At 39.5% G+C, this 14,563-nt stretch overlaps 1 protein-coding gene across 1 annotated transcript in view; it reads right to left on the minus strand.

Moving 5' to 3' along the window:
• fat3b (FAT atypical cadherin 3b) overlaps positions 1-14,563 on the minus strand; it is a 66,934-nt gene that overhangs the window by 47,684 nt on the left and 4,687 nt on the right. The window contains exons 4-6 of the mRNA XM_027273246.1: positions 14,119-14,320; positions 7,340-7,458; positions 5,355-5,553 (exon numbers count right to left, since the gene is read on the minus strand). Coding sequence (XP_027129047.1) covers positions 5,355-5,553; positions 7,340-7,458; positions 14,119-14,320 — 520 coding nt within the window. The remainder of the gene's footprint in view (positions 1-5,354; positions 5,554-7,339; positions 7,459-14,118; positions 14,321-14,563) is intronic.

Genomic DNA, 14,563 nt, shown 5'->3' on the forward strand with positions numbered 1-14,563 from the left:
GGAGGGGGGAGGTGGAGGAGGTGGGGCTTGTTCAGCAGAACACAGCGTGAGTAACAACTCTGATAAAAATCAATGATCTACAGCTCACAGCACATCTGATTCTCTGTTTTAATTGGACAGGGGGACGAATAAATTAAAAATCCCCACCCACACCTTCACACAAAATGTATGTGACGGTCCAGTGGCCTGTTTCAAATCTTTAAACTTCTGTTCTTCCCTGTAAAATTTTGTCAATTTATGGCCTTCTTCTTCATCTCGGGGGAACTGACTGAGGAAACAATAAAAAAACTTCTAGAAAAATCCTACTTTTGGTAATAGATGATGCTATGGAGACGGACATATAGGAGCATGCTAACAACATATCCATATGTAATAGAGCAAAGGAATCACAATTGAAATTACTGCATCGCCTTCAAATATCACCTGAACTCAGACATAAGATGGACTCAAAGAAATCAGCCTTGTTCATCAAGAGTAATAAGGAAGTTGGTAGCTTTATACATAGCTGTATAAAGTGGCTTTGAAATTAGATTTGGTTTTTAATAAGGAGTTGGACCTGGACCCAGTGTGTCTGTTAAAAGGATCTCATTGTCAAAAACTGTAAAATGTTTAAACATATGCTGCATGTAAAACTATATTGCTAAAATGCATTTTAAATAAGCCACTATCAGTCAGAATTGCCATAAGGTAATATTTGACCTTTTACCCATGGAATATTTGACATACTGGTCCAGAGGGAAATTTGGTTTATTTGATCATATATGGACCCCATTTCTGGATTATGTAGGACCTAGAATATCTAATGTATTTTGGAAGGTGCTTCCCAGACTAAGGAATAACAGTTAAATGTCAAAGGAGGTTTTACTGTATGTAACTATTTTTATTTTTTTATTTTATTTCTTTATTATTTGAATGTACACTTATTTCCCCATTTATATTACTATTATATGTGAATAAGATGTGACACATAATTAATAATAAAGATATACCTAACAAAAATCATACTTTTGTTCATTGCTAATCATAAAGTCACATCACTATAGGACTGACTTTGTAATAATGTGGTACGACAAAGCCAATACAATCCAACAGTGAATTCTAAAAAAAAAAAATAGAAAGGTCACACAGCCACCGTGACACTCTGACAGCACTCAGCAAACATGCATGCTTTTTTTTCATGAAGCACTCCATCTAACACCCTGTGTCAACACTTCGCTCTGTTTTCACCCCCCAAAAGGAGGTACGCTTCACTCACACCCAGAGACAAACAGACGGCACTGTAAGCTGTGACAGCACATTTAGGCTACACGTTTTGCGCTCATTCAAAGTTTTTTTTTGCTCCGATACATTTTGGGAATTGTCGCGGTCCCTCAAACCCATCAAACTGACACTTTGAGAGTGAAGTCGCAAATGTATTACTTTGAACCACCCCCCCAAAACCTAGTTTTGAAAAACTATTTGAAATTTGAAGCTCAGGTCATAGTGTGTCTGACAGCAGCTTCATGAAAGCAAATCAATCAGCTGGGGTTTTGTTTATTCATCTGTCCAATGAAATCACTGCACTACAAGGAAAGGCGTTTGATTGGGTAAACAGTGAGGAGTGATTCATATTTCTCAATCATGCATTTCTTATTCCCAAACTAATAGACTGGAAATGTCGCCAACATTATTGATGATGTATTCAAATTCACATTGTGTGGTTGTGTCTTTCAGAAACAGCAGAACAAAAGTAAATAAAAATCACAGTTTTCACATTCGACCTGACGTGTGACCTCGGAGACAAAAGACTTCTTAAAACATTAAAAACCAATCACTCAGTGCTGCAGTGAAAATTCATTTTTCACCGTACGAACAAGATAGTCATCAATACGAGTTCCCTTGTATAGAATTAATTATAATTAATGAGAAACAGATAATAAAATAATGTGTGTCTTTGGCAGAGAAAGACAGCGGGGCTCAGATGGCTAGAACTTGTCCCCTGTGACTTACACACACACACACACACACACACACACACACACACACACACAGCTGTTAGGTGTGCTTTGCGGCTCACTCAGAGACAGGAACACATGTGGATGCACACTCCGCAGAGCAGCAGCATCTTCATCGACTCCCTGCAACAGAGCTGCCCTCTCTAACACACTGTTGTAACCAATTAATCAATTGATTAAATTGCCCCACAAATTCTCTCACTCTCACACACACACAAACAGACATACACACATTCAGCCGGATGTAGTGTGAACACTACTTGTAATTGACTGTGATGCATCAACACAGGCGCAGAAACAGATTATTAAAGCTCGAAGATAGATGACCTGAATCATATTTTACTCTCAAGGATTCTAAAAGGGTCAAGACTGTGATAGTGTGCATGGTAATGAGCGTGAGGACGGGTACGCCTCTAATGGGATCAATAATGTGCCTTTTCACCCTGGTTCAGTCCAGCCTGCTTTCATATATACTGTCAATATTCTATATTCAGAATGCTGTAATACAGAAACATGCATATTCATGAGGATGAGGATGAGAGGAGGAGAAAGAGAAATTGAGAGATATCCACTAAAACAGTGAACATGCTACAGCATACCATTCGGGAATTCCCTCCACCATCATCCTGATAACTGACGTGCTGCATGCACAATATAGGCCATCAGTTTTTGATCATTACATTGACATTTCCTTGAATCAGAATTCGGGTCCCCTGGAACAGCAGAAATCTCCCTTTTGGTGTTTATTGAAAGACTCATAACTTAATCTAGGCCAGAGACAGAGGAGACTTTACTTATTTTTCCTCGAGATTTGAATAAAACATATCACATCCACGATAATTCTTTAATGTAAGCTTCAAGCTACGTTTGTTCTGAGAATGCAGGGGACCCTCACTAGAATACAAACTTGGCAGCAGGAAGTGAAACACATCTGAATGTATTTGTTTTGATGATATTTGTATTCTGTAGAGACACAATGGGGATTATTCAAATTTTCAAATATGGAGGTTTTGTCAATAAGTAATAATACTTGACTTTTTAAATTGTACAACAAGGCTGAAAAGTATGAATCAAGACAGCTCTGACAGGGCTCGTGTCTTTAACACAGGGTCTGAAAGATTGCGGGTTTGGAAATGATGTTCGGGCTTAATGTTGTGAGATAATATTCAGTTCACAAGCTACAGCTGTAAATCGTCTTTTGTGAGCCTGTTAAAAAAAATGCATGAGGAATTCGAGTGTGTGTATGTCCAAAAAAAGATTTTACAGCCGCATAAAATTCACAGATGTGTAGAAAAGATTTGCAGCGCTCGAAACATTCTGAGAATCTATAAATACATTATGCACGAAAATGATCTCAGCAGTGAGGTTAAACAAAAAGTGAATATGTGAGCGTGGATTAAGAGACGAAAACGGTGTTACAACTTAAAGCCTGTTCACAGGTCATGGGGAGTATCAGTGCATGTGGGGTTGAAGTCGAATCTCTCAAACCAAACCGTCTGTAGCTGCGTTGCATTGCGGGTCAGGAACATGCTCAAGACTAGACTAAAGTTGCCCATTGCCCTCTTTGTCTGAGCTGCCACTTTGCAGGAAAAATAATAATATTAGTTTTATTTTTGCCATTTTGCTGAATACATATGGTGTAAATATAGTATAACCAATGACAGTATAAAGAACGGACAGCATATTAGTGACATCACCCATAGGTTTCCGAAGTGTGTTCTGAAGCCCAAAATATGCGGCTGGCTGCCACCATGTTGGTAAATGGTAAATGGACAGTACTTATATAACACCTTTCTAGTCTTCTGACCACTCAAAACACTACAGTACATACAGTACGTATCTCATTCACCCAACCATACACATTCATACACTGATGGCACAGCCTTCAGGAGCAATTTGGGGTTCAGTATCTTGCCCAAGGACATTTCGACATGCATACTGATCTTCTGATTAGTGGACGACCCGCTCTACCTCCAAGCCCCAGCCTCCCCCACTGTTGGCAGTCCTACTTCTTCCTCCTCTCGGTTAATTTAAAAATCGGCCACACTGTTAATTATGCATGACTTGAAGCCGTTATATAATTTGAACAGGTGAGTTTTGCACCAGGCTGTAAACTTGTTTATCTCTGCTGTGAAGTTGGACATTTTAATGCAGGCGCCTATGGAGGTCGAAACATTCTGCAGCCAGCCTCAAGTGGCCGCTCGAGGAATTACAGTTTTTAACAACTCTCAAATTAGCTTCTATGGTGTTCATGGTGTTCTACGACACATAATATAACATTATTCTATTACGTGAACCAATCTTGGCTAGTTAGCTGGCTAACATATAGGCAGGTGGGTTAACAGTAATGTTTTTTGGTTTTGTTTTTCTCAGGTTGAGCAACAGCCCCTCAAAATGTCTGTACATGTCCCTGTTGGGTGTTTATAGTTTTTGACAAGGAAGAGGAACACGGTGAATAAAAATATCTCTGCTTCTGCTGCATCAGTTTTGACTTTTTTGTGTCCATTGAGTCCAATGTTATGATGTAGGAGCGCAATGTTGCATCTTTACACCAAATTAGGCTACATTCACAGAAGCAGACGGTGTTTTGCATGTACACATTAAAGTAAAATTGGTTGAGACAGAGACGACGTGAAAATCTTATACATTTCCACAGGCTCTCCACGCAGTACTTTCCCACAGGCTCAAAAGAGGTGATGTACAACCTCAGGCTGTCTGAACATCAATTCAGAATTCACATTAAGACCCTGTCTTGATCCCATAGTGGCTCCAAATCCAAGCAAATACTCCAGAAAATTCAGCTTTCGTTTTCCCCTTCAGATTAACCACATGAAAAAAAACATGTTTTTATTCATGTCGCCATATATCACAGAATCCATAGAAAATAACTATTTCGGCCATCCTTCAGGGAACAAAAGTAATTGGAAAGAAAATTGCTTTGTCTATGAATTCCTTCATGATTAGAAGATATTCACCCACACACTGGCCTAATAAAATACTAACTACACTAATTTCCTCAAGTACACTGCAAAGAGCTTTCGCCCCGACAGAAGACTGGAAGCAATATTCAGCTAAGAGCGCGGAGAAGATTGTCTGGGCGGCTCATCAGTGTCCTAGATGTTTGACTGTGTGGGCACAAAAGTCTTTTTAATTTGTTGTGTGGGAACCAAAGCCTTTTATTGAATTAACGTGGAGTAGGAGGTGCATGATGAAAGAACATTTCAGAGGCACGTAAACATATAAACACAATAGATTGCTGTAATTATTTGTTGTTTATAAGGATATATTACTAATGAGTCCGTCTACAATATTATATTGCCAGTTATGTTGCCAGACAGTGTGTCTGTGTGTGAGTCTCACCTGTTTTGGGGTTGATAGTGAAGAAATTCTGCGGGTTGCCTGCAGTGATGCGATAACTCAGACGACTGGGTGTGGCAGTGAGGTCAGGGTCCTGCGCCTGGATACGGATGACTGACACATCCTTCGGAGAGTTCTCCATGACGACTGGGTGGTAGATAGGATCTGATGTGAGGGGGGCATTATCATTGACATCTTCTACCTGAGAGAGAAAGAGGGGCAAAGTAAAAAGAGAGGGAGGGAGAGAGAGAGAGAGAAAGATGGAAGGGGGAGAGTAGGCAGGGATTGGGCAAAGGACAGAAAGTCATCTTTATCTGAAGTGGATTTTAATTGGCAATAGACAAACCCTTGAAATCAGCATGTATGACACTTTTGTTTTGTTATGGGGAAAATCAATCTGCAGATTTTAGTATCTTTGTTAATCAGCAACTCATGAAGTGCAGCATGGACTGGCTCTGGGTTGATCTGGTATCAATCACAAAATGGAAATTTATTCACCAGAAAATGTCATAGATGTCACACTTTAAATGCACTGCAAATTAATATCCCTTCTTGCAGCATAGATCTAGAATATTTATGGCAAACAGAGGCTTGATTGAGTGTTTGCTGGGAGGGACGGAGAGCCGAGATGGTTCTGCCGCTGAATGAGGAGCACCTGCGTCTGATTAATCTCCCTATTTTTGTCTGTGATGAAGAGGTCGGGAATAAAGCACCCAATAACAACGCCACACCTGGATATCCTGAAGCCAGAAAAGGCTGTTTGTTTTTTTACACACTGCTGAACTCTTCCCCAAAGGGCGAGCAGTGGTGATGTTTGTATTTGAGTGTTTAGACAGTGGATTATTTAGTGCCAAATAAAACAGAAGCTAAAGCAGAGAATTCCCTCCGGTCTCTATCTCTTGCTTACAGACTGAGCTTTGCTATAGTTATCCACAGCACAAAGCACTGTCAGCATTTCAGAAAGTAACTCACTGATTGTTTGTACTCGTACTTTTACGAGCCTATTAGCCTATTACATGCCACTTGAAGCTGGCTTCAGAACATTTAAACGTTCATAAGTCCCCATGTTCAAATAAACATGTTTACAGCCTAGTACAAAAAACAGTTTTGGTCTCTGTAGCTAATTTCCCCGTTCATGACAACTGTACTGAGGGTGAATTTATATACAACTCCCCTATTCAAATTATATTAAGGCTTAAAGTTATGCATAATCAACCTCTTTGAATGACAGATGGGTGCTGTTACAGATGGCTTGTTTGAGCACCCACGCGTCATTTGGCCCACCTTAGGTCTTTGCCAATTTTTTGATTAGCAAGAATTTATCAATGACTGAAACCAGAGTGTGTTATATGCCATCAATCAGTCGTGGCAAATGACTGCCTACCATGATCTGGGTTCTGATGAAGGTTTTGCCTCTTTAAAGGAAGTTTTTCCTCGCCACTGTCACCAACGTGCTCTTGGTGGGGATTGTATTATTATAAAATAGGTCTAGACATGCTCGGTATGGAAATGTGATAACTTCTCATGATTTGGCACTCTATAAACAAAACTGAATCAAGATCAATTGTTTGTGTTGAAAACGTGGTTGGACGTGGTTGACATGAATGTGACATTAAGCAAAGAAATACTCTTGAAAAAAGTCTTTCTTCTCCTTTGCTGATCGTGACGGCAGAGAGGCTGCTGCACAAATCTTTTTGTGCAAAGGTATGTGCACAATGTGTTAGCTGTTTTCTGTCTAGCTCTGCTTGTACATTTTAAGCTGAATGCCAATAATCCTCTGTCTGAAATTTTGAGAGAAAGAATGCATTATATTAAATATATATTAAATGTATTGATCATGGTGTTCTTGTATTTGTGTGGCTTTGTTTCACTGTTAGAATAAAAAAAACAAAGTGAAGTACTAGATTGGGTACTCTATGTTAATTTCCTCCGTAGAAGGCCTCTTAAACATGCGTAGCATAATGTGAGTATTGGCAGAATGTGGGTACCTGAATGAAGACATCAATAGAGGCTGACAGAGGTGTAACCCCTTTGTCTGTGGCATAGACTGTAAGCCAATAGGAGTCTTTGGTCTCACAATCCAGGATACCAGCAGTGTAAATCACCCCTGTTAAAGCAAAGAGAACGATTAATGTGGTTGTTACTTCGTCTTGAGAATACATATCTATCAGGTGTGTGTGTTTGTGTGTGTACGTGTAGGTGTGTTTGTGTGCATGTATGTGTAGGAGCAGTGTGGATGTCATCAGCAGAATACATCCATAAAAGATCTCATGGGGGAAAGACTTTGAATACTAAGTTTCCAGAGGCAAAGACACAGATTTAAAGAAAACTTTGTGTCCTGCTTTCAGTGACATTCACAGGCATTAGCGGTGCTGCTGTAGTCACCTCCAATGTTTCAGCTTCTCTCCAGCTAATCACAGCTGACCAAACTGCGCCCGCTGCAATTCGCTTAGTGCTAAACGTACCCTGAACTGCCCTGCACCAATAAAGCACACACAGACATACAGACACTCACACACACTGACTGGCGTGGGCTTAGTGGCCTTAAGGAAGATGAGTAGCTGACAGCTTTGGTGACCTCTTGAGGTACAAAGAGAACACTCACAACGGATGACACGTGGGTGACTCTATTTTTTGTTTGTTTTTTAAGTCAGTCATGCAGGATTGTCCATAAGCACTTGGAAAAACAACAGACATCACACTTTAGGGTTTAGGGTTCATTCATGTCTTTTCTGAAGCAGTGAAGCACAATGGTGGAAGGTCATGAATGTCACACAGTTTATTTAAACGAGAACAACATTGTTTCTATGAGCAGAAAACAACACATCATCTACGAATACTTTGACTGAAACCATACCCTGTTTCCAAAAAAAACTGGCAGGCTGTGTAAAATGTAAAACAGAAACAAAATGTGATATTCCAAAGACAACTTATCAAATGCTGAACTCATAAATTTGATTTTTTTTTTGTAAAATGATATGCCCATTTTGAATTTGACGTCAGCAACAAATCTGAAAAAGTTGGATAGGGTCATGTTTACCACTCTGTTCATCAGTTCTTATTTTAAAAAGGTGTGTAACATTTAAGGAAATGTACAGGCAGAAATGGAATATAGTAAAGCATAACTACGTTTTCATGTGTGTATATTAACCTTAAAATAAGAACCATTATGTTTTTTTATATCTACAGAGGGAGCAGGTCCTCTTTCATGGAACCTGCCATGTTGAACCGTCATGTTTCTACAAACCCAGAGCGGACAAACCAAAAACTGGCTCTAGATGGCCAATGTAGTTTACCCTTCATGCTTTGAACAAGAGGGTTAGGTGAGCGGTATTGCACCTAAATCCAACACACTGCACCTTTAACATCTTTGCTGTAATCTTCAAAGTTGAATGTTCTCACATTCTTACTTGATGTAGGATTTCAGCTGCTCAACACTTCAATATCTCCTTTGTTGTATTTTATGCTTCATAGCACGGCAAACATGTTAAGTCTGGACAAGCCAGTGTAGCACCTGGACTCTTTGACTACAGAGCCATGCTGTTTGAATATGCCATGGTTTCACACTGTCTTGCTGAAATAAGCAAGGCAGACGTCATCTACTTGGCAGCATTACTCCACAACCTGTTTGTATCTATGATTCAGCATTAATGGCGTCTTTACAAATGCACCAATGCAGCCCCATGCCATCATGGACAGCTTTTGAACTGTGCGCTGATCAACGAGTCCGATGGTTCCTCTCCACTTCAGCCCCAAGCATTGGGCAACCTTTCCAGTCATTTATCAACCCTGATCTAACTTTTTTGAAACATCTTGCTGACATCAAATTCAAAAAAGGAATATCATTTTCCAAAAACTATAACAGGTTTTAATAATTGATACCTTGTCTTTGTCTCAACATTTTAAATTAAATAATGTTTTTGCACATCATCACATTTTGTTTCTGCAGCTGCCACAAAGCAGACAAACTTTGATCAAACCCTGGTTAAACTGTGACACTTTAAAAAACAAAGCAATGAGTGTGATTTAATAATTAACTTACAGAAAGTCAGTAAGAGCTAAAGACATACAGTATGTGTCAACCAGCGCTTGTAGAGTTTGTGTGCATCCGTGCAGAAGCAATTAACCCCAAGAATATGTTAGACACTGATACTTTGGCTCTTTTATGTTTATTTATACCCGAGCTCTGCTGTTACACTTTTAGAATTAAAGAAGTTGATGGGGTAAGTGAGTTCACGCTCTTCTTTGCAAAGACTTACAGTTTTTTGTTTGGCCTTATCGTTGCAGACATTATTACTGCTGTTGTAAACCCAAATTTATATTCTCTGGCCATGCAGTGCAGAGAAAAGACTAAATCGGGGATTCCTTTAATTTGACCAAAATAAATGGAGGCCTATATTCATGACTCCAGGGAGTGAAAGAAAGAGCCAAGACAGTTCAGTCTAGACTCCACAGCTCTGGGGTAAACATGCTGAGTGTCACTCTTGCTTTTTATAAATTTGTGCAGGATATTATCATAGAAAATATGTTGTTGTGGTCCGATGAAGTGCCATGTCAGTCATCCATTCTGAATGGATTATTAAAATATTACATTATTATTCATTACATTACAGCAGAACAGGCATATAAATCAGTGACAAGGGGTGTGACTGTGTGGCTTTTTTTTGTGTGCCTGCCTCAGTCTTTTTCCTCAGCTGCATGATGAACCTTATCACTAGAAAGTGCGTGTGTGTCTATATGTCAGATTATGAATAAGCAGCTACCCAGGCCATGCACAATGCATAATAAAAGTGTTTGCTGAAACACATCCTTGCTCTGTTGTCCTTGACCATGTCCTTTTCAAACCACATCTCATCTCTGTCAGATAGCTCTACAGAGAGAGACAAGGAAAACAGAGCCGGCTGTTTGAAAAGCTCTTTGAACTTTAAGACCGACAGGCACTATTCAGTGAATTCAATCTAAACCTGGCTTGACAGCATCCATTCTCGCCATAAATAACACACTTCAAAGAGTGAACAAAAAACTGAAGGGTCAGAGCATATTTTCTAATCTAGAAGTTCACAGTGCGCTTATGTTTACATCCATCTGTCATGTCTAGTCAATTTCTCCATTCTTGACAAACTTTAGGCTCCCGCTATCTAATTAATGCAAACATATCCAATAATCGATCCCAAGATTGATGGGAAAATACTGTGTGTATTTCTCTACATCTTCACACACAGTGAATACCATTGAGGCCTGTGTGTGTCACAAAAGAAGATCTAAAAAAAAAAACACACAACCTGTTAAGTTTTTCAAATGGAGAATAGATTACATTTTAAACGTGTGTTTGCCTGTTACTTAAAGAGTGCTTCATCCTGACTGTGATAAATCCTGGAGCTTGCAAACCCACTAATAGAGGAGCAGAGGCTTCTGACAGCTGCCCAATGAGAGATTGCAGGGCTTGCTTTCCCCCCTAACCAATGACAAGAATACCAATGTTTGTTCAAAGTATAGCAGCACTAAGATTTTAAGCCAGAGAGGATCCTGGTTCTTTCATGATAGATAGTCCTTGTGCTTTCTCCCTATAGTATATAGGAGTGAGTCATTTTCAACATGTAAATATCAAACGTGGAGAAGAGTGAGGATCTGTAAACACGACGGAAAAAAAAGAGTGAGTTTCTTCATCCTCTGTCCCTTTTACTTTCTCCCGCTGTCTGTCACACTCTCTCATCACACACTCAGTTTTGTCACTCAGAGGCACAGATAGCCAAACACTCAGAGCAAAGCCACTCAACATGGCAGCTAAATGCATGGTGGGGGGATAACGCGGTGCTACTCTGCATGTGCATACTGTGTCTCTGACACCAAAAAGGCACTGATCTTTTCACATGCTCGTGATATTAGGGGGAAAAAAATAAGAAAATCCACAGCTTAAAAACAAACTTCCCCAAAGAAAAAAAATAAATATATAAAAAAGGTCTGGGAGGAAGATAGCAGTATTTTCGTCTGACACTTTTTATGTACTCCAGACTCCCCTGCATCCTCTTCCTTCCTCTCCTCGCTTCACTTACACTCCCCTCTCCTTTCGCTTTCTGCTCTAACAAGCACTCTGATTTTTCTGGGAAAATCTGCACTCAATAAACTTCTTTCTTGCTGCCTATGTTGCTCCTTACTGAGGATTCAGTCCAGAAGACTGTAGGGATCAGTTCATGTACTGCAACACTGGTTTGTGTATGAGCACAGGATACATGATGCATACGGAATTGTGTGTCCATAATTTTATATATGAAGAGAGAGAGAGAGAGAGAGAGAGAGAGAGAGAGACAGGGCAAGAGTCATACTCTTCATTTGTCCGTCTGTTTCTCTTTCTCTCTCAACTACTGTCAATACTAATTAGCCTAGTTAAAGGTCAATACAGGCCTCCAGTGTCAGTCATGTACAGTAGGGAAAAGCATGACAAGAGGTGAAGGGGAGTCCAGAGGAGGAACACTGTCACTGTACCACTGCTCCAAAAATGTTATGCGTTAAAAGAATATTGCCTTAAATTAACTACCACTGTGTATAGAGATTATTATTCTAATTCTATAACTTCCAATGAGAAATTTGGATTTAAATATTGAATATTATATATTACATCTGCACTTCATTCCTCATTCATGTAAGTGATTGTAAGTTTCTTTTTATACATATTGTATGAGCATTGAACATCATTGATTTCATGGACTGCTTGTGTGTAACTGTTGTGCACATGACAAATCTAAAACTTGAACTTTGGATAAGAAATAATAATTTTAAAAAATGCATGCAAAAAAATGACTAGCAATGTTGACTGAAACTTACTAAATTAAACTGTGGATTAAATGTATTACATAGTACATACTAGTGGCAATATACGTTCATAGAGTCAAGATGTAAGCAAATATATCAAGCAATTAATTAATAAAAAAAATAGTGAAACTGGATTAGATGAGTGTAATCAAATTAGTGAGTAAAATAGAAATAAAATACTTACAGATACAGTACCAGTCAAAAGTTTGAATATTATCACTACTTTAAGAAGTGAAGGTCAGTTCATCCAGAACTCTGCAAAATGTGCTATGATAAAACTGGCTCTCATGAGGACCACCCAATGAAAGGAAGACCAAGAGTTACCTCTGCTGCAGAGGAATAGTTCCTTACAGTTACAAGCCTCTGAAATCACCAATTAATGGGACCTCAGATTAGAGCCCACATGAATGCTTCACAGAGTTCGAATTGAGAGAGTATGAGAGTGTGTGAATCAGGCATTCATGGTCGAATTGTCGCCAAGAAACCACTACTGAGGGAGACCAACAAGAAACAGAGAACTACGTGGACCAAAAACAAAAGGAGTAAAAGTGTGACGGTGTGGGGGTGCTTAAGACACACTTAACTAACATGCCTACCTAGCATTCTGCAGAGACATGCCATCTCATCTGGTCTGAGCTTAGCGAGACAATCATTTGATTTTCAATATGACAATGACCCAAAACACACCTCCAGGCTATGTAAAGGATATTTGACTCTACACTCACCCGACCTTAACCCAACAGAGATGTTTGTGATAAGTTGGACTGTAGGGTGAAGAAAAAACAAAGTGCTCAGAATATATGGGAACTCCTTAAAGACTGTTGGAAAATCATTCTAGGTGACAACCCCATGAAGCTGATTGAGACATCAGTCCATATGATAACAAAAGAAAACATTGAATGAGACAGGCTTGACTTGTGCTGTAGTGATGAACTGAATTTAGAATTTAATTGTTTCTGCACCATTGAGAGAGACACGGGCAGAGATTTGATTTAAAAGCTTCAGCACCGCAGATAGAGACTGACTGCAACAAGCCTTGATGGGAATGCCAGAGTTCTCACTCACACCTACTTTCATTCCCATCAAAATTTCAAATATGCAGACTTGGTATTTGCAGGATTGTCAATGGACTCAAGATAATATCTTTGTATCAACAGAAATCCTATTTCTCTGAAGGAAAAGCAGCAAATGCCAAGATCACACATGGTACATATACATATGTCCTTTCATTGTGTGCATGAGCCAATATGAACTAATATCAACTGTCCTATTTTCATACTAGGTATTTGATTCATTTTATCCCTGGGTGAGTGAGTCACGGCTTGTTTGGATCAACATGTTTTCGAGCTGCGTGTTGACACTGCAGGACAGTTGGAGACGACACGCTTTTTTTTTTTTTTGGGTCAGTCCTTCTTAAATAAGTCACAGTGATTTCAGTACTCTTGGAAAGGATGGTAGTGCTGTGCAGGAAAGCCTTGATCAATGTTATCCACACAGCACTGGATCAGTTGTACTGAGCGGCCTGAGGCCCAGCCAGTGTAGCTGCCATGTTGCCCTCATTACAATAATGATCTCTCAGTACACAGCTTCCACGTGAGGCTCCATCAACATGCCGACTCTGACTGTACCTCGTACTCTCTCTTCACCTCATTCCCTCTGATGCACACACACATACACACATTCACTCAAATCATGATATCCAGCGGTGATGCTTTCTGTGTATCACTTGCAACAATGCAGAAGCCCAATGTGATAGACACACAAATAAAACAAAACTGAGAGCTAAGTAACAACTGTACACACGTCAAAGTCATCAACAATGGCACAGTAATAGTAAGATTTCCTATAATGTGCAACGATTAGAAACAGTTGGGTGTTGATATTCCAGGCATGGCACTGTAAGTTATTGGATTTTCACTTTACATAAATAGGTTTCAAAATTGATCTTATGTCACACCTGTGTCTTCGTCAATGGTGAAAGTGCCCAGTCCGCTGCCTCCTCTGACAGAGTACTTCAACGCGCCATCTCGTCCCTTGTCGTCGTCCTTAGCGCTGACTGTCAGGACACTTGTGCCTGAACGAGAGTTCTCCTTCACTGAGCCTCTCACAGCAAAGTCAGGGAAGTAGGGTGCATACAAATTCTCATTGACGTCCACCACCTGAAGAAATATAATGGTCCACATTAATTTTGATATATGTATGTATATGTTTAGATATCTTTAGTAATATAAACTATAAATGTAATCAGAATCAGAATTACTTTTATTGGCCAGGTATGTGTACACATACAAGGAGTTTGACTCCTGTTTCACTTTGCATACACATATGCATGTACATACACAGATATAGACATAAACATAAATACAGCTAAAAGAACAGAAAGGCATTTGGACCAATTACCA

This window comes from Larimichthys crocea, chromosome XXII, assembly GCF_000972845.2.
Source record: "Larimichthys crocea isolate SSNF chromosome XXII, L_crocea_2.0, whole genome shotgun sequence".
Lineage (NCBI taxonomy): Eukaryota > Metazoa > Chordata > Actinopteri > Sciaenidae > Larimichthys > Larimichthys crocea.